Source organism: Sinocyclocheilus rhinocerous, unplaced genomic scaffold (assembly GCF_001515625.1).
Source record: "Sinocyclocheilus rhinocerous isolate Xijiao unplaced genomic scaffold, SAMN03320098_v1.1 scaffold19, whole genome shotgun sequence".
Classification (NCBI taxonomy): Eukaryota; Metazoa; Chordata; class Actinopteri; order Cypriniformes; family Cyprinidae; genus Sinocyclocheilus; species Sinocyclocheilus rhinocerous.
In genome coordinates this window covers 3588695-3609166 of record NW_015638975.1, presented here as the reverse complement: position 1 = coordinate 3609166, position 20472 = coordinate 3588695, and the positions used below count along the sequence as shown (strand labels likewise).

The following is a 20472-nucleotide window of genomic DNA, read 5'->3' as shown; positions in this document are numbered from 1 at the left end:
ATTACAAACACATTTCCACAGTTTCTCCGTAAAACGCTGAACAGGTTCTCGGATACGCCGAAAGATTGTGCGTAACGTAAATATGTAAATGTTTTAGTTTTTCCTCATACTGTACTAAGAAGCACGCGTTCTTTCTAAACGACATTTCTGATTGGTAGTCCCTAGGGCAAAGTGGGAGGATTTGGTGACCCACGGGATGACGTCATAGATTTCTCCACATTTGATTGGCTACTCACGATGCCCATCAAACTCTGAGGCCAAAGCCCAGTTGCTTGCTGTCTGAAGCGGCAGCGAGCGGAGTAGGGAGAGAGGCTTCCGTCTCTGGGCTGCGGAAACTACCCAGCGAAAGCCAGCGAGAGTGGCAGCGATTGAGGAAAGGAGGACCGCCTTAATCGAAGTCTCGGCTCGGTTAGATATCCAATACACAGCATCTTCCCCTTATTGAAGGAAAAAGCCTGCGGAGATGGGCGACAAGGCGGGGACCAGGTAAGAGGCAGTTTTCAGCGCAGGTTCAATTCAGACTCTGACTTCTTATTTTGAAGTCACGATATCATAATCTCACAGCCAACCCTATGATGAACAATTCCACCGAACCTCCTAGGCTGGAGGGATGGCGTGGGAAACCTACTAGTTTATCTGAGTGAGGCACACGTTTAATCTGTAGCCTACTACAGGATATGTATGCATCGGCACTCGAAGCAAACCATCATCTTAAAAACATGATCACACTGGACATCATATGTACTTCACCTAGGGTGGGGTGACTGACCAGCACGCTACAGCCCTGCTCTGTTCTTGTACAGCCTTGCAATCGAAATCTCTTCGGAGTATGCGTAGGAGTGCGGCATTTAGTTGCTTTAACGGCTCGTCTTATTCAACTGCGATCTGATGTTATCTTTGCTGTTTGAGGACCCAAGTTGTGACTGATATTTTTTTTTTGCATCGCTCGCTGCGGCTAGTCATATTTATTCGCTACAGTAACACGCTCTTACTACGACAGGTTATTTTAATGCTGCATGATTGAAAATGAGCAGACAGTCTCACCCAGTGCGAGAAATTCCTGCTCATCACTGCACGCTCACTTCCTCAACTTTCAGAAAAGGCCTCGACGTTTCCTGTTGCAGAAAAGCGCTGGGGTTTGATGTGCCTAAAATCTCATTTGAACACCTCTCCGAGCCTGTCTGTGCAGATTAGGCCGTATAGGCGCAGTGTATATAGATAGTCGAGTCGTGGGCGACCATGTACGTGCGCTGAGTTTGATGAGTAACCCAGCAATTCTCTCAGTTGTGCCTTCAGTTCTGCTTACATGTCACGGCTCACACCATCATGAGAGGAAACCCATGGGCTTTTTGCCTCCTGTCTATTTAGGGGCTACATTTTGGGCTTTAACAGAGAGTTGCATGTTGATTTGACGTATGACACAGTTAGCACTTGCGCAATACATGCAAGAGGCCCTTTTCATATTCACATGTCATGTTAGTTTTCTTAACCCCACAAGCCTGACAATTTTTTTTTCTGAAATTGAATGTTTTTTTTTAACCTTTATATATATATGAGAAATTGTAAAAAGTTTGGTGGTGATATGGAGCTCACGGTCAAGGAGGAAATACACCTCCATTTTTAGAGGCCCAAACATAGCAAAAATATGTAATTTAGTGCAGATGTTATATGATCAAAAAGTAAGATGAAATTTTGATAGCTTGTAATGTTTAACTGTATAACAGAATACCTACAAAAAAATCATATTAATATCAGTTGTCACTCTATATCTTCTACACGCACGTGATGGAGATTTACCGCTGATTACAGAACCGGCTTTCTGACAAGATGCGTGTTAAATATCGCATGAGATTTATCGTGCAGCCCTATTGTACTGGTATCGCTACAGGTACGCCCTTTCACAATTTTGTATCACTCCGTTTGTTCTAGCCGGGTCTGTTTTTTTTAATTATTCACTGAGCTAATAGTTGAGTAAGGGGTCATATGATGCGATTTCAATTTTTCCTTTCTCTTTGGAGTGTTACAAGCTCTTGGTGCATAAAGAAGATCTGTAAGTCTCAAATCCAAAGAGATATTCTTTATAAAAGTTGAGTCAACCACACCTACCTAAAACGGCTCGTTCTAACACGCCCCCACATATCTAGGTCACTATGTGGAAATATTAGCATAATGCCGCCCAAATGTGCACGCAAAGAAAGAAGGCGTGGTTTCAGGAACAGCAGTCGTGTTGATGCAGCATGTCAGGGAGACGCTGTGTGTTTCAGTGCTAAAGCAAAAGGACTTTATTTGGCCTTCCGGAAGTAGATGCAATTAGGAATCATTGGTTAAGATTTATTTACAACAGAACAGCACAACCCAGATGTTCGAATTTGTGCAAGGCATTTTATGGTCGACAGTTTTTTGAACCTAGAAGAGTGCAAGGCTGGCTGTGCACAAAGGCTATTTCTAAAAAAAAAAAAAGGGTCAATTCCGACTTTGCTATGACAATCTGGCGCTTCTGAATCAGCGACTGTAAGTATGTTTTGTTACTAGTTTAAGTATTTGCTATTGACTGTTCAAATGCGGAGTTTTGCGCAGCGCAGAGTAACGCGTCGTGTGTGTGTGTGTGTGTGTGTGAGGGGAACAGGGTCACATCACAGGAGAGTGAACTGCCTGTCAGAAATCATAGCACGTCAGCTGTCTTAACCGTGGCTTGTGTACTGCATCATCACTGTGTCTGTCACGCGACTCTGTTGCCCTTTCGAGCTTGAACTGATGGTAAAACTAACGACATTATTAACTGTCTTGATTTTTGATCATCTTAATAAGACATATGAGCAATATCACTCGCGTACTCGAGCGATACCGGCTCTATATCAGCGGCTGTGATTGCTTCTGGCCTAATCACAGCCATGCTGATATAGAGCCGGTATCGCTCGAGTACGAGAGTGATATTGCTCAAATGTCTTATTAAGATGATATTTAAATGATTTATATGATCAAAGCTCTGTAGTTTTAATTGTGGGTGGCAAAGCACATAATGCAATACAATACAATGACGATTGAGAGAATGTTTAGTAAATAAATGATTTTCCTTTAAAAAAATTTTTATTGTTAATTAAGTAAACCCTGTTCATCCTGAAATATCACTAACAACTTCTTGCATTACTTAATAAAAATCATTATAAATTCACTGCAAAAAGCATGTGTACCACGACCTGCAGGTGGACATTTTTAGAAATATACTGAAAGGTTTTTACGTACTAAAAAGTATGATCAATCAGACGGCAGAAGGCATTGTGTGCAACAGGTTTTTCATAAAAGTTTTGATGTTTACAAATTATGGCATTAAAATATTATACAGAAGGCTTTATAGGGTTAAAGGGACAGTTAATGTTCAACCCTTATGTTCTACCAAACCTGTATGACTTACTTCAGTGAAACACAAAAGGTGTTGCGCGGAATGAAAGCCATAGTCACTATTCACTTTCATTGTATGGAGAAAAGATGCACTTGAACGGTTACTGAGGCTGACAGTTCCTAGTATTTTGCCAAACGTCTCCTTTCTGTGTTCCACGGATGAAAGTAGGTCATAGGGGAACGACATGAGGGTGAGGAAATGATGAAAAAATATCAATTTTTGGGAGAAATATCCCTTTAACCTTCATATTTCTCTACTCAAGGCTTCGTTTTTCCACTGAAATGCAAACTTTTGATTTGAAAAGAGCTCGAAGGAGAGCAGTGATTGTTACATGGATATTGTATTGTAATAAGATTAAATAGCATGGCTTTTGTGTGTGGGGAACAGTTGTTCATCAGCCCACTACAGTGCAAGCCATGCACAGCAAACTTAGCTCATATTGATTGACACACATTCATAGCGCTGCAAAGCTGGGAAAGAGGTGTTTTATGTAGGTGTCATCGGCCCTTCTGTGAATTCAAATTAGCCTTGGGTAAATTAAAGCCATAATTTTTTTTAATAGGGTTAAAGGGACAGTTAATGTTCAACCCTTATGTTCTACCAAACCTGTATGACTTACTTCAGTGAAACACAAAAGGTGTTGCGCGGAATGAAAGCCATAGTCACTATTCACTTTCATTGTATGGAGAAAAGATGCACTTGAACGGTTACTGAGGCTGACAGTTCCTAGTATTTTGCCAAACGTCTCCTTTCTGTGTTCCACGGATGAAAGTAGGTCATAGGGGAACGACATGAGGGTGAGGAAATGATGAAAAAATATCAATTTTTGGGAGAAATATCCCTTTAACCTTCATATTTCTCTACTCAAGGCTTCGTTTTTCCACTGAAATGCAAACTTTTGATTTGAAAAGAGCTCGAAGGAGAGCAGTGATTGTTACATGGATATTGTATTGTAATAAGATTAAATAGCATGGCTTTTGTGTGTGGGGAACAGTTGTTCATCGGCCCACTACAGTGCAAGCCATGCACAGCAAACTTAGCTCGTATTGATTGACACACATTCATAGCGCTGCAAAGCTGGGAAAGAGGTGTTTTATGTAGGTGTCATCGGCCCTTCTGTGAATTCAAATTAGCCTTGGGTAAATTAAAGCCATAATTTTTTTTATTTATCACACTTGCTATTTATAAACATATTTTGCCACCAAAGACCTCAACAGTATACCCTTGCCTGTTGCAGTTTTTGCTAGGCAAATTCTGATTCATCCCCTCTTGTGGTTCACTCACTGGAGTGGTTGTGGGGGTGTTGGTGGATCTTGCAGGCTTAGTGGTGTGTGGTGGTCTTATGAAATGAAAAGGCAAAATCCCCTCTGTGTGTGTGTTGATGCTTTTTTTAAATCCAGTATAAATTCATGTTATAAAAAGCTTTAGAGACAGTAAGGTGGAGGGATTTAAGAGTTAAAGCAGGAGGACTGTGCTTGCCTAATTTCCAACTTGTGCAGCTGTTTTATATGTAAGTGTATGTTTATGATTGCTCTTCAGTCCAGTGCAAAGAGTCATGAGTTTTTCAAGGGAACTTGTCATGCATTGGGAGTGACTCCTCAGGTCACTCCGAGTTTGGTGATCACAGGGAATCACTGTGGTACGACCAAAACAGGAAAAGTGGTTGGAAACATTGTTTAAATACTGAACAAAATGTCATGTAGCTCCATAACAGTGTTTTTGTATTTGCACCATGCTTGCGCAATATCCTGCAGCTGAGTTGAACATTGATTGGGGATTTACTAGAGGCTGTTTAGTATATATTCCCCATACTCCAGCTTGTGACATCTGCATGCTCAAACCCGTACTCCCCTCATGCTGTCCTCATTTTGTAGTGGGATTGTTTGGTGTGGTCCATTAAATCACATCTGCATCAGTACATGAGCGTGAGGAATTGTTTTGAGCGTGTTTTCACCTCTTCTCATGTTGTAGTTTTCCCCTTATGCCATCATCTAATACTTTGCCTTGTTAATCTAACCTTTTCGCCTTTTTGCTCTCTCTTTCATCAGTGATTGAAAATGTTACAGATCCTCTAGTTTCACAAGGAGTCAGTTTTAATGCATAGAAACGGAATATTTTATTTGTGCAATTACAACAATAGATATAGTTCATACAGTAGTTCCGAACCTGAATGACTTTCGTTGACGAAAAAGAAGATATTTTGAATGTTTTTGCCCATACAATAATCCAAAACGACATTACAGGCCCCACTGACTTTCATTGTTTGGACAAAAAACACTTTTCAGATTCAGATTCATTTTGTGTTCCGCAGAAGAAAGGAGGTCATACAGGTTTGGAACGACATGAGGGCAAGTAAATAATGTTAGATAATTCATTTTTAGGTGAACTATCCCTCGAGTTTCATTGACCTATATGGAAAGGGTGTTATCAATAATGACACACAACACATTGTGTCACAGTGTTGCTGTTGCCACCCAGGTTCGATGTACATGTGTGTTTATCTCTCACACACACATACACACCTCTAATTCATCAGCTGATGGTTCCATTATCTCATTTTACGCTGAAAGGGCAATTCACTGGAGACTATTTAGACACCTGTCTGCACTGATGGATTAAGTCTCTGCATTTAACAGGCACCCGGTTCCTCTAACATAGTCTAGTTTGTAGACTGAGTTAACCTCTCTCATGGGATTGTGTCCCTGATGATTGATGTTCCGCTCCACTGGTTTCGTTTTCATAGCTGTTGTGGGTTTAAGTGTGCTGAATAAGACCCCACTTGCAAAAACTAAAACTTACGCTACATTTTAACATTTTATAATGAAAATGAGTGGCACTTGCCAAACTTGATACTAGGTTGTTTTAGGTGGTTTCCATGAAGCTTTTAGTCAAAAAGCTGTGAATATTTTGTAATCTATATACAGTGCACATCCCTCGTTCAATGTAAATAGTATACGCTTATCATAAGCGTATAGTGGAACGCAAAGCCTTTCAAACTATTAGTATGCTAAAACATGCACGCTAAAAAGTTTCCAGTGTCTGTGCTATTTCTTTCCAGGCGCTATGAGCGATTAAAAATGTCTTTGTACTTTGCGTACATGTAAGAAACCAAAGTACTTAAATCTATAGAATTTTTTTTATTGTCTTGCCAGTTCTGAACTTGCAAAACTTACTTGTATAAAGTAATATACTTTTACTTAAGAAGCTGCACGGTTTATTATGCTGTTATCCAGGTGGTTTCCAAAGATTAGGGGTTTGAACGAGGTATGAGCAGTACTAATATTGTTTCTTGTCTTAGCAAGCACATATAATTATATAAACAGTCTGACTTTCTCTAAGAATAACTAAGTTGCAGTTATTGTCAGGAGTATTGTCCTGTGCATATAATATATTGTGAATCACTTCACACTGTCCCCTAGGCTCCTATTACAGAAAGCTGGAATTCAGAAGAATTGACCAGTTTGAGTTCCCAATGGGAAGTGGTCTAGAAAAAGAACATTTACTCACGCAGCACCTCAGCAATGGAAAAATAATAAAATGGAGAAGCGTTCTCAGCTGGGTTCCGTTTTTCCATTATATTGCTGTTTTAATTAGCAAATTGCTCTGTATCTTTTTTCCAAATAACTTTTACTTTGCTCTAGATGTGGGCTGTTGAACGTAAGAGGGAAGAGCTCTTTAAAATAGGCTGTAATTACGGGCGCTAGTGCACACTTGCTCTGTGACGTCACGCGGTGTCTGAGCGGATAGCCTAGTGTCCTGTAAATTGTCCGCGTGTGTAAACGGCTGACAGGTGATTATAACCAGACATCCTTGGCGCTTCCCTTGGCTCCATCCTAAGACAACAGTGAGATTGATTAAGTCTCTCTCTCACACGTTTACTATCTCGATCCATTACTGTGTCTATTTTGCTCACTGCTGTCTCTTCCTGCTGGATCCTTTCCCATGGTTTTGATCTTTTTGCATTTCAGACATTTGCATGATCATGTACTTTGTTTAAATTTCTTGTTTTTACTGCATACATGCCACCATTTGCGAGTGTCTACTTGTTTGTCATGTAGGAGGATTTGTTTGCTGTATGATTATTGAGTTTATTAGAGCTTGATGTTAAGCATTTCCTGGTTCTTGTCTTTAGGACAAGTAAATGATTATTTTCACTTGTTTTAATGTATTGATCGCTTGTCCCAAAACTTTATCAATACGACCTCAATACAGCAAAGTTATCATCAAAATCGGATGGGTCATCATCAGGAATATGAAGTCAGCTATATAGGGAATTGGATAGCATTACTTTTACTGCCATTTGGAAAACCAGACATGTTTTTTTTTAAACCAAATGAATGTTAATTTGTGATAAAAAAAAAATAAAAAAAATGATATTAGTATGATTACTAATGATTGCTGATGATAATAATGAAATAATAATATTAATTATTGTTAATAATAAAAATAACAACAAAATTATTGTCACTGTTAATAATAATAATAAAATGAATGCAATCTGGATTTCTGTCATAATTTCATCACTTTCATGCAGCATTGAAACGTTATTGAGCCCTCAAACCATTTTCATTTTATTTTATTTGCCTGAAGGAAGACTTTGGAGCAGTGCTGTCATCCTGTTACATTAACTTTGTATTTACAGCTTTACTAATTTGAATATAATGAACCTGGAGAACGGTGTATAAGCAGAAAGAACTAGAATGCAGACTACAAGCAAATGGGATTTGAGATGCTCTTAAAGGGATAGTTTACCCAAAAATAAATATTCTGTCATAATTTACAAACCTTAATTTCACTCCAAACCTGCATGACTTTCTTCAGCAGAACACAAAGATGTTTAGAAGGATATTTCTAACCATATGGTTTTGGTTAATATTGACTTTCACTGTATGGACATTTGCAAAAAAATATTTTTATGTTCTGCACTGTAAAAAAAATTCTGTAGTTTTTACAAAATTTTACAGTTAAAATTACACTTATTTTTTACAGTGTGCAGTACAAGTTTGTAATGACATAAGTGTAAGAAAATGGTGACAGAATTGATTTTTTTTTCTAGTTTTCTATGATAATATGTTCATATGTAAATGTTAAAAAAAAAACAGGCAACCTCATCCAGTTTAACTCTTATTTATTTATTTTTCATGATTGTCCTGAACAAGTGTCAAAGTTGAGTCCTGAGTTCATATTTGTGTTTATGTAAACCATCCGTTCAGCCAAACCCAATGCTGTGATGAGCCGTGTCCGCTCTTCTAACTCTCAAAAAAACTAATGCTGTCAAACGATTAATCGCATTCAAAATAAGTTTTTATTTTCATAATATATCTGTGTACTGTGTATATTTAATATATATATATATATATATGTATGTAAATACACACGCATACAGTAAATATTTTGAAAATATTTACATGTATATATTTATATTCATTTAATTTATATATATAAATATGTTTTATATAATTAACGTAACATATTGTTCTTAAATATATACATGCATGGGTGTGTATTTATATATACATAATAAATATACACAGTACACACATATACTGTGTAAACAAAAACTTTTATTTTGGATTTAAATTGTATTGCATACCTGCTGCTGCCATAATAAAGACCCATTTCGAATGTTTACGTGCTTTTCTTCTCTTTCTTCTCCCAGTCGCTGTGGTGGAGCAGTTATGAAGTATTGTTCTTTTAAATACTTTAAAGCATTTCAGAAATAAATATGTATGCAAATTACACCGAAGTACAATGTTACCTTACGGTGTTCGGGAGTGATCAAAAAAGGTTTAAACACTGAATTTTGAATCGATTTCTTCCCGTAAACTCAGAGATGTGGATTCGGACGGCAATTAAATTACCACACGACCTTGGTGTTTGTCAAAAAACAGTAGGTAATTCGGCCTGGGATTTTTACGGGGGTGGTGAGAGATAAACAACATCATTCTGGATTCGGATGGCGATTAAATCACAGACTACCCCCTGTAAATGGTGAAAATCACTTACGTCCCCCTGAGAAACAAATACCGTCTGAACCTTTAGTCTTGATTTTGTTTGTATGTGTGATATGAGTTGAACAGTAGTAGTAGAAGTACTCCTCACACAGGCAGGGCAGTTGCTTTAATTCATGGGCCCGGGATGAAATTGTAGGGTCAGAAGGCTTGGGACAACATTTCCTGACAACAGCGTGGCTTACACTGGCTACTGGAATATATTTCCATAAACAAGGGCGTGAAATGTTTTTCATACCATATTTGTCTGCAAGTTTTGCTGTTTTTCTTGTCTTCTCTTGAGCTAGAAAAACATGCAAACACGCACCCAGAGTCAGCAGGCAACAGGAACACACGCAGAGCGCCGTTGACGCAAGCTGCATGTTCAGGAAGGCAGCGAATGCATGACCCGTGCCTTTCTCATCTATGCACTCACGTTGCTTGCACGTGTCTTTATGTGCATGCATCTTTCTCAACACTTTTGCCGTTTCATGATGAACTCCAATCATTTTGTATTTTCCCTGACATATTCATGTCTGTACACGATGACAAGACTTTGTGCCGCGGTGGTCGCGTTACCCTGAGGTTGTTATTGAGTGTATGTCTGAGAGGGAGACTTCAGGATGATACTGAAAGGACTTTATTATGTGGAATATGCTTAATTGCATTCTCATAACTCGTGATATTTTTGTTTTCCACTGACGTTTATAAATCATTGGACAGGCCAGACAGAACTGAGGAAGACCCGCCGGACAGCAGCTTGCTGATTCAGTGTCACCTGTTCACAGTGAAGTGCACTAACTAATGCTGTCTACTTCCTGTTTGTTTTTGTTTTTTTGTTCTAGTGGTAGAGGCTGTTTTCAGACTAAAATGTCCAGTGTATTTGTGGAAACCGTTAACAGATATGCAGGTTGCAACTAAGTGACACGAGCAAATAAAATCAAGGACATTCAAGTGGTCTAAAAAGTAATTGAAAAGCATTATTGATTTTCCGTTTCATATCATTATGTAGCAACAAATATATATTGCTTGCATTACCCCTTAAATGACCTGTGCTGTTTGGCACAAATATGAAAAGGAAAATAATTTATTTTCTTATTTCTATAATGCTGAAGTCATATATACTTTGTAGATTATTTATTTATGGATAGTGGAACTTTTTAAAAATTATTTTCATATATTTGGAAAAGTCACTGTATCACATCAAGAAATATGACTGGACATTTTTCTGAGTTCATCCACTCTTGGCATGTGTGGCAAGCTCATTTTGGACCTCACAGAAAGGTTTTCTGGCTAATAGCTGGATTGTGATCTTATGCAAAGCCAAAGAAATTCCCTGAGTCATATAGATGTAGTCCTAGAATATAAAAAAAAAAATAATAATCACTTTGAAGATCATGATCCATTTATAATGTTATCCTTGCATTGTCCTCTCCTGGGCCTGGTCCTGTATTTTGCCTACTAACTGTCCACTTTATTTTGCACTGCAGAAGTAAGCTATTTTCTGTGAATGTGCGTTACTTCCAATTCATTAGTCACTATAGGTAGATAATAACTAGAAGAATAACACAGTGCAGTAACTGGTAAAATTATCTGTGCTACAAACCAGTGTGTTTATGATTGTGATAATAAATTAAAATACAATGCTAACAGATACCTTTTTTGTACATCTAAATTAACTGAATGCAAATGACACCGGAAGCCTCGAACATTTGTTACAAATGGCCACACCCGCTCGTATGTTAAATGTAGCGAATCAGCTCATGGGGAAATTTTTTTTTTTCCGATTTGATCAATTAATTAGAATTTAATGTTTTGCCAAGATTTTATTTTTTATAAATTGAATCACGATTTTGAATAGAAATATTACCAAACATTAGAATTAGACACTTTGACATTATGCCAATGATAACAGTAAACAGAAAAGAACGTGATTAACACAGAATGCGCTTTTGTGTTGACAAAGATGTGACACAGGCAGTGGAATAGGAAAAAATGCAAGAAGATGGGAGTTGAACTTCTTTTAACTTGAGCACTGTGTTTTTATAATGCTGTTTCATGACATTTACATTTAGTCATTTAGCAGACAGTTTTATCCAAAGCGACTTACAAATGTTTCAATGCATGAGACGCTGCAAGAGACGCGAGCGCAAGTCAAACGCATCCATGTTTACGTAGAAAAAACAGTGGAAAAGCAGCGCAATCCAATAAAAAAAAAACTGTAAAGAACTACTACTGTATGTCTGATATTTTATGTTTGCATCATGGTGACAGGCTGAAAGCTGCTGTTCATTGTTTTCACTCAACATTTATATAATGTTAATATTAAGTTAATAATAGTCTACTGGTGTTATACCTTTAGTCATTTTAAATTTGAATTACCTTGACTTTTGAATTTTTTTAAAGCATTTTCCTTGTATTATTTCTGAACATATAATATGTACAAGACAGATTTATACAAGATGTAGTTGTAGTTCATGCATCTTTTCTGCAAAGATATTTAACAAGTGATTTGTTTGTTCTACGTTGGCTGACCGCGAACAACTTGACCCCGCCCACAAACACATCATTTTACTGACGACTGCTTCTCTAATCTCGGGGAGTTAAAAAAAAAAAAAATCTCGGGGAGTTCAACGTGGGATTCACTAAACGCTTGCTCTTGAAAGATGGCTCAGTACCTTGTTTATTTGGACCAGCTGGCTCCACCAAAACTAAAGCTTTTTTTGACCTTGCATGCATGTAATCCTATTGTAGGACACTCCCAAAACAATATTAGGAACCTTAAAAATGGCATAATAGGGGCACTTTAACATTTACATCATGTTGAAAAAATCACGTGTGTTGCATTGGAATAGAATTTTCTTTAACTAGAGGGTTAATAAAGAAAAAGTAACTTGAATCATGTTGCAGTTACATTTTCAAGTTGACTAGTTAAAAATCGTAAAAATTGAGAATCGGTCAAATGTTCAAAAAAAAATTAAGATTTACATTTTTTGACATATCGCCCAGCCCTAGGTGGATATTATACGAGCACAAAAAAAAAGATGATTTGATACTAGTGATGTGAAGAAGATTTTAACAGCAGAATGTGCAAAATAAAGGAAGTTCCTGTATGTCTCTTTCTTTTTTTCTCACACTGAGTTGCTGCTTGAAAATTTGACACTCTCCGCAAATGTCTTTCTCGCAGCGAGGCCTCAGTCTGTATATATGCTGTATGTCTCTATTCTGATGCTTTTGCAGGACTTGCTGCGTGTGTATATATGTCCACGTGCGGCCCGGCCCATAGTTCAAACCCTTGGTGGTTTCTCACACCTACACAATAAGAACAGGAAACGCACAGGCCGAATGAAGGAAGTGTGACCACCACATGATTAGGCAAGGGTTCTGACTCCACTCCTCTCCTCCTTCCTCTCTCGCTCATGCGCCGTCTCTTTCTTCCTTTTGTCTTCAACTCTTTTTCAGACTTCATTTCTGTCAACACTTTTCTTTCTTAATGGTGTTTTTGCAATTCTCTTCCTTCATATTTCAGATTCCTTCTCACTTTTTTGCTGTGCTGTTAGATATTCAGTTCTGCCATTCACCGCGATCACATACGTCATTTAAATATAAAAAGTCCCAAACTTTGTAAAAGTTTTTTTTTTATTAAAGCTATTTTAGAAAGGTTTAAAAAGTTTCACCTCAAATTATTGAAATGTTATCCCCATTATTTTATTTATTTACTTGCTTGTTTTTTTCTGATGTGACTAGATGTAATATATGATTTAATTTGATACATGGGTTTATTTTTCTCTAATTTCCTGGCTAATTAAACTGTTTATGATGATAGCAGTTATATAGAGTTAGTGTGGAAGAGGGTCGGGCTTCCTCAGGCTTGGGAGAGAGGAAAACGGGATCAGGATGTATGTAATGATTCTGCTGAAGAGCAGCAAACTTTCTTCCTCAAAGTGATATGGGAATAGAATGGAGTGTGTTTATTAGCTGACATGTTACATTATCCGCTTTTTTACTTATATACTTCCCATACCTCTCTTTAAGAGTGAGGCCCTCCGTTTAGGGAGCCCCAGTATAGTTCTTTCCAGGTTCATCCACTCTTGGCAAGCTAATTTTGACCTCGCTGATGGCGACCAAGGCGGAGACGGAGATCCGTGGCGGAGCCGGAGTGACTAAGGACCAAGGTGGAGCTGGCGGGAGGAAGGAGCCCAATAGAGCCGGTGGGACAGAGCAACAAGGTGCAGCCGGAGGAGCGGAGTCCTGAGGTGATGGCGGGTCGACGCCCGACCAAGGCGGAGCCGGAGGGACGAGGGAGCTGGTGGATCGACGGGTGACGGTGGAGGTGAGGGAGCTAGGAGCCGAGGTGAAGCTGCTGGGTCTATGGGCCGAGGCGGAGTCCGGGCCTCAGAGGTTGGAAGCAGAGGTGAGGGATTCTCCAGCCATGGCGATGCTGGAGGATCGCATTACGGCGCTCGCACCGTAATGATGGTGGGCTGAGGGCGAGCAGAGGGGCTGCCAGACGACAGCGGTGGAGGAGGCAGGAGCGGGTGGGAGGTGCGTCTCCGGGCATTCAGGGCTTAATTCTGGATCGGAAGCCCCCTCTAGGCTGAACGCAGGAACAGGATGGCGCTCAGGAGGAGCTGGCACTGAAGGGCGCTTTCTAGGAGCGGGCACAGGAGGGCGCTTTCTCGGAGCAGGCACTGGAGGGCAATCTGGACTGGAGCCCTCTTCTCTTCGCTTTGGCACTTTCGCCGCGCCATACTCCGCTCACCCTCAGCCGCGGTGCAGGGGGCCGAGCTCCTCTCCGCGCTCACACCGTCCGCGGCTTTCTCCCTCGTGGCGGGCATTGTCGCCGGCTCTCGCACCTGGTCTGACGGCTTCCGGGGCGATCCTCCGCTCAGTTGCTCGGCATTGTGCTGGCTCGTAGATCGCGGCGGGAATTGGCACTCCGTCATCGGTGGGCTCGGGCTTTAGCTCCGCACAGCGGGGAGATGGTGGGCTGGGCTCTGGGTCCGGAGTGGATCTGGCGAGATCATCCTCGGGAGTGATGGTGAGAGGCGATCCGTTTCTCACCAGAATCCACTCCACAAACGTGGTGAAATCCGATCGAGGACCATCTTCGGACGACGGTGCTCTGTACTCGATGTTTAGACTAGGACAACCGATTATAACGTACTTACGCTTTTCTGATGTCATTTGTCGTGGTAGCATACATTAAGGCCCGGGTATACTTCACTTTCCCCATTCCGTCCTACGCACAGCCGCGATCCGCACAGCTTTCAAAGTATACTCAACCGCGCTCACGACACATGCGCAGTACCACCTACTTGACTCAATAGTGTCTCAACATTCACCTCACGCATATGCTGTTGTACGCGCATCGTCCACGCGGTCTCAAAAAATTGCCTGCACGCGGACGGGGTGCGCGGCTGTCCGCAAGCCCTCCTGATGACGAAAATGACGTAATGCAGACGGTGCGCGGATGCAGATGGCTGAAGTATACTTTGGCCTTTAGGCGCGTTCGGCTTGAAGCGCCGCTGCGCAGAATGATAAGTGTATGACAACAAGTTATACGTACGATTATAACGTACTTGCACTCAGTAACAACTTACTTACGCTCGCGGACAAGAGCGATAAGAGAGCAGACGGATCCTTATGCTTTCGAATCGCTCTCGCGGTTGATGTCATACACTCATCCTGCGCAGCGCCGCTTCAGATCGAACGCGCCTAATGGCGGAGGGAGGCTAGACGCGAGTGCGATTTAAAATGCTCCAACTACTTTAAAAGCCGACATCTGGGCACATTTCGGCTTTTATGAACAACCTGGTAAGCACGACCACACAACGCTGTGTGTAAATCATGTCAGCACAATAAAATATGCAGGGGGTAATACCACTAACTTGAGAAACCACGTCAGGTTTAGTTCGTATATCTGACTGCTTGTATTTATTGACAAAATTGTATAAATGTGAAGTAAAATTAAACATTGAGGATGCAGTGCATCGACAATGCATTGTGATGCATCGTGATATCGAACCGAACCGAATCAATGACATGATAATCGTAACCGAACCGTGAGACCAGTGTAGGTTCACACCCCTAGTATTTACTCCAGTTTATGTCCACTATTTAAAATTTGACACCTTTAAATATATTTCTTTAAATCAAGGTGCCAAGGAATGATAATCAGTAGAAAGATTAAAGAAACATTGCCTATTTTGCCCGTCAGTTTTCTAGTGTTATCATTTACATAGTTTTTCTGTTTCCTGCAGCTTCATTTTTTGAGGGGTTCCAGGTTGATGAGAATGATGTTTCAACTGGATGCTTGTTGATTTGCATTTATTATAAGAAGATAAATTATGCCGTTTAGACTGTCAGGAAAAGAAGGTTCGTTAAAAAATAGAACAAGTAAATGAGGAATAACAATATATAAATTGACAATTGTATGTACAGGTATATTATGTGCAAATTTGAGGTGTAGACTAAGTATGTGTGTTAGATAAATAAGTGTATGAGTGTATAAATAGTGTTGTGTGTTCCACAGTGGGTGTTGTTGTTCTGTGTCTGTGATCTGATCAGCGAGTTTCTATAAAGCTGAGCTCAAGTGCGCTTGCGGAGGAATGTAAACCCTGACGAGAATGAACGAGCAAAACTCCCGCAGCGAGTTGAAAGGCTTACAGTTAATGAAAAGCGCTTCTAGATCTGAACAGCACATCTTCTTTAACACTGTTACATCTGTACTAGATTTGTGCCGGTATTCGGTAATGCGATATATCACGGTAATGAATATGCACGATATTGTTATCGTGGGCACTTCTAAATACCGTGAATAATTATATATTACAAATAATTCAGAATTTTGAATGCATTTTAAGAATGCACAACACTGCTGTATGTTGCGTGAAAGACGCGTGCGCACTCTGAAGTAAACAAGCGCGGACATGAAGCACATGGCGGAACATGTGAGAGACGCTCTGGATGAAAGCGCACTTTCACTCTCTTGGGTAGAGAGTGGAGGTTCGCCAGATGGATGCTAGGCAACGGCGTTCAAAATCCGCGCTGCCTGAGCTTCACGAGGGTGCCGGCTCGCTTCCCCCATCTGCACGTCCTGAAGCGCTTGATCAGCGCAGCTGCTCCGCCAACTACTATGTCCAGCAAAACATCAGAATAGTCGAAAACCGGTAATATATCGGGTGATGTGTAGTGCCGGAATGTCCAGCAATTCGTCTCTGGTGAAACTGATTGCAGGGATATAACTAAAGACCGGACAAACTAACAAAAACAACTGCAGAGCACGCCACGGAGGCCGCCATCATCATCGGCGCCATCTTGGGAAAGATGTAGTTATATGTGTGTTTGCATATAGCAGTCTGTTCCGCAGTTATCTGACATTGAAAGGCAGTATATTATGAGCCATTTATAGTTTAATGGCAGCCTGTAACCAATAATTTATTTATTAATAGCTTAGGCTATTCTCTATCACTGGCCTTGTACTTGCATCAATGCCGATCGTTACTCAGTCAATCGTTGATTCCATCAGAAAGCACTAAAGCTGTCGTCTCTTTTTCTTTCTCACCCTGTGTCTTCATTCCATTCTTCTGTTTTTTTTTTTTCTTCACCTCCAGATGCTCCACATAGAGGAATTCTGTGGATGTTGGCTTTTTGGCTCCATGTCATACGCGAGCACAAGCACTACCGCACACGCAGTCGGTGACGCATGAGCCGTTTCTGATCCCGAACGCTGAAGTAGATCTTCTTCAGTCAGCAATTACCAGTGTGCTGTGCTGTCAGCTTCTCTGGCACCCTGATTTCTCACTTTAGCGCTTGTATGGCCTGATGGAGCTTCCACAATAACTTTGAGTAGCACCCGGGAGACGAAATGTTCAGAAAGCGTGTTTAAAAACACAACCGTAAGCTGATTTAGCCTAGCCATAAAGTGGATTATGAAAGCACATAAATAGACTAAAAACAGAAACAGAGAACACAATCGTGCAATTTAGCACTTCCTACTTTTGTCTCATTGCATTTTCAATGTGTAGTTTTTAACCATTATGCCTTATAAATATGCTGAGCACAATTTATACAGTGCTCATGACTCCATACTTTGAAACAGTGTTGTTTTTGAGACCTGGACATTCCTGTCGAATTAGACTGTGCGGTCGTGACCCATATTAAAATACCAGTCTGATCTAAATGTCCTGACGTACCTCATATGAGTTAATGTTTGTGTTAGTGTTTATTGGTGAGAGCGTGTCTAGCCGGTCGCTGCTCGTTGGAAAAACGCACAATCCTTGACAATGACGCACGCTGTAATCTGCTGAAACAATAGGCAGAATTCAGCGGGTGATTTGGTATTAAGTCTTGGGTTTAGCCTCTGGCCGTGCAGAAAATTGACAGACAGAAATGTGGGAAACGCACACGTGTCTCAAATCTTGCCTTTGCATAACAAAATGCTGTAAACTTATCCATAATCTTGTTCGTAAACAGCAAGCAGCCCTGCAGTGTTTATAGCCTGTGGTATCCTGATTACACTGGACACTTCATTATTTCCTATCTCACAATTACAGCATTAGTCACCAAAGCAGACGCCGTTATGTAAGGTGAAGTGTCATTATTTTTTATTACATGTTTAGTTGAAATACTTTCTCCTATTCCAGCTTAATATTGAGATGTAAACTATTATAGAGGACTTGAATTGCAGCTTAAAAATATGAATCAATTATCCGTTCATTCAAAATTGAAAATGTAAATCACTTTTCTATTTGACAAACAAATGCATATATATTTCAAAGGGTTCTTTTAAATAATGTTGTTAATACTTTTTCTTTTTTTTTCTTTTCCTAATCCATTTTCCAACTGCATTTCCTGTCTTTTTACTAATTTGTTTTAGTGTGTTAAACGGAATGCATTAAACATTCAAACAGTAGAATGTAACATTGTTGTCACATGACCTCACTGCGGTGCGAGTTTATTGACTCCTACATTTTTTTTTTTTGAAAATATAATATTTTGTAGTTTTTTCACACACAAAAAAAAAACTATATATAAAAAATGTTTTACCTCTTGGCCGTACAATCAAATAACGAGGAAAGAGATTATTAAATACATTCCGTTCATTTATCACATTGGAAATGAAAGTTAATTTTGATTACATTACGTTATGGGAAACAGTGTTTTACACAGTGTGCTCTACTATGTACGGCACATTTTGGCAAATATTCTATGCATACAGAAAATTCATATAATATTTGTATATTTAAAATACAGTCACACGACAATTCTTGCTATTAACAAACCATTAACTACGGCTTTTGCCTCAATAGCTCCTAATTTGCTGCTTATTAATAGGGTAGTTATTAAGTTTAGGTATTGGGTAGAATTAGGGATGAAGAATATGCTCATTCAGAATATGTGCTTTAGAAGCACTAATAAACAGCCAATATGTTAATAATAGGCATGCTAATAAGCAACTAGTTAATAGTGAGAATTGGTCCCTTTACTAAAGTGTTATGTTAAATACTTTGGAACTAATACTAAATAAATAAATAAACTGAATCACACCATGCAGTTTGCATATTGCTACAGGTTAATAAATATGAAGTAATTGTGCTTGGTGTAATTCTGTACCTGCTTGTGTACTTTTACAAGTGAACAACAGAGATTAGAGGGTTTAATGTGACATAATTAAAGAGTTGTATACGTGCTTTTTATATTGACACACTTTCAAGCATATACATGGCCACTTGTGTGTGTGTGTGTGTGTGTGTTTTAAGCTTTTAAAAATAATGTCTGGCGTTTACAGTGCTCTCTCCATCACCCTCCCTCTCTGCATGTCTCTCTCCCTCTATCTGCCTTGATAAATGTGCCTTTATTTAGCCCCTCTTTACCCTTCCCAAATTAAATTGAGACCCTGATTGATTTTCCCATTTCTCTCTCTGCTCACAGTCCTTGGCACTAATGAAGGTGCCTGTTCGAGTTTGTCTCCTCTGTGTTTCAGCAAAAAATGGTTTTGTAAATATAAATAATCAAGAAACTTCAAACAACACCCTTTATTGTAGCATTAGGTCAGTTCCAAGGGTACGCCTTTTGCATTTTACATTCGAATGAGGGTACAGGAACTATTCACTGCCTCTGTGTTGAGAGACAATCACTAATATTTGCATTCCTGCCGAGCAGAGATACGTAGTCTTGTGTATATTTGTGTATGTTTCCTTGCTGTGTTTGTAAATGGCTGGCAGTAACTAGGATACGACCGGCAGAATCATCCTTCAGGATTTCAGAAAAATAAAGTTTAAACTTGTTTGCGATGTGATCCGTGTGTGTTTTAACACCATATATCTGCTTGAAGGTAAATATTCAGTCTGACACTTGGCATATGGCAACCATGAAACGTTGAGATAAATGTTTTCCTTTCAGAAATGTATTGCAGCAACTGAACTTGCTGCCAAAATGCCTACAAGCAGTTGTTACTACTGTAAAACCACATTACATTTTTCTTAAATAGATTTCAACATTTTTATCAGATTTCATGTCAGTTTTTTTTTTTTTTTTTGGTGGCTTTTTGACAGTCTTTTGAAATAAGTCTCTTATGCTCACCAAGGCTGTATTTATGTGATCAAAATTACAGTAAAACATTAATATGGCAAAAAATATAATTGGGATTTAATTTTTTTTCTATTTTCATGTTTTAAAATGTGAAAAATATTAATTTTTTTTAATTAAAAAAACTTTATTCCTGTGATGGCAAAGCATAATTTTCAGCATGGTCCTTCAGAAATAATTATAATATGCTGATTTGGTGGTTCAGAAACATTTCTACTTTATTATTGATCTTGTTGAAAAGAGTTGTATCTTTTAATATTTTTGTGGATATTTTGTAGGCTTCTGATATTTTGATGAATAGAAAGTTCAAAAGAATATTTATGTGTGTGTGTGTGTGTGTGATGATTATCTTTTTTATATATTCTTTTTTTTATAATAATTTTTTTTTAACTCTTTTTTTTTTTTTTTTTTGTGTATGTGTGCAAGCACATAATAAGCCACTTTTCACTCCAGATTCACACTGCCTGATCTTCTTTCTCTCCAATTTGC

The 20472-nt window shown here is 39.2% G+C and overlaps 1 protein-coding gene across 1 annotated transcript in view; it reads left to right on the top strand.

The window, feature by feature from the left end:
- Nucleotides 1-253: 253 nt before the first annotated feature.
- Nucleotides 254-20472, top strand: part of LOC107750580 (arrestin red cell) — a 44589-nt gene continuing 24370 nt past the window's right edge. Inside the window, exon 1 of the mRNA XM_016566043.1 lies at nucleotides 254-486. Coding sequence (XP_016421529.1) covers nucleotides 464-486 — 23 coding nt within the window. The 5' untranslated portion in view covers nucleotides 254-463. The remainder of the gene's footprint in view (nucleotides 487-20472) is intronic.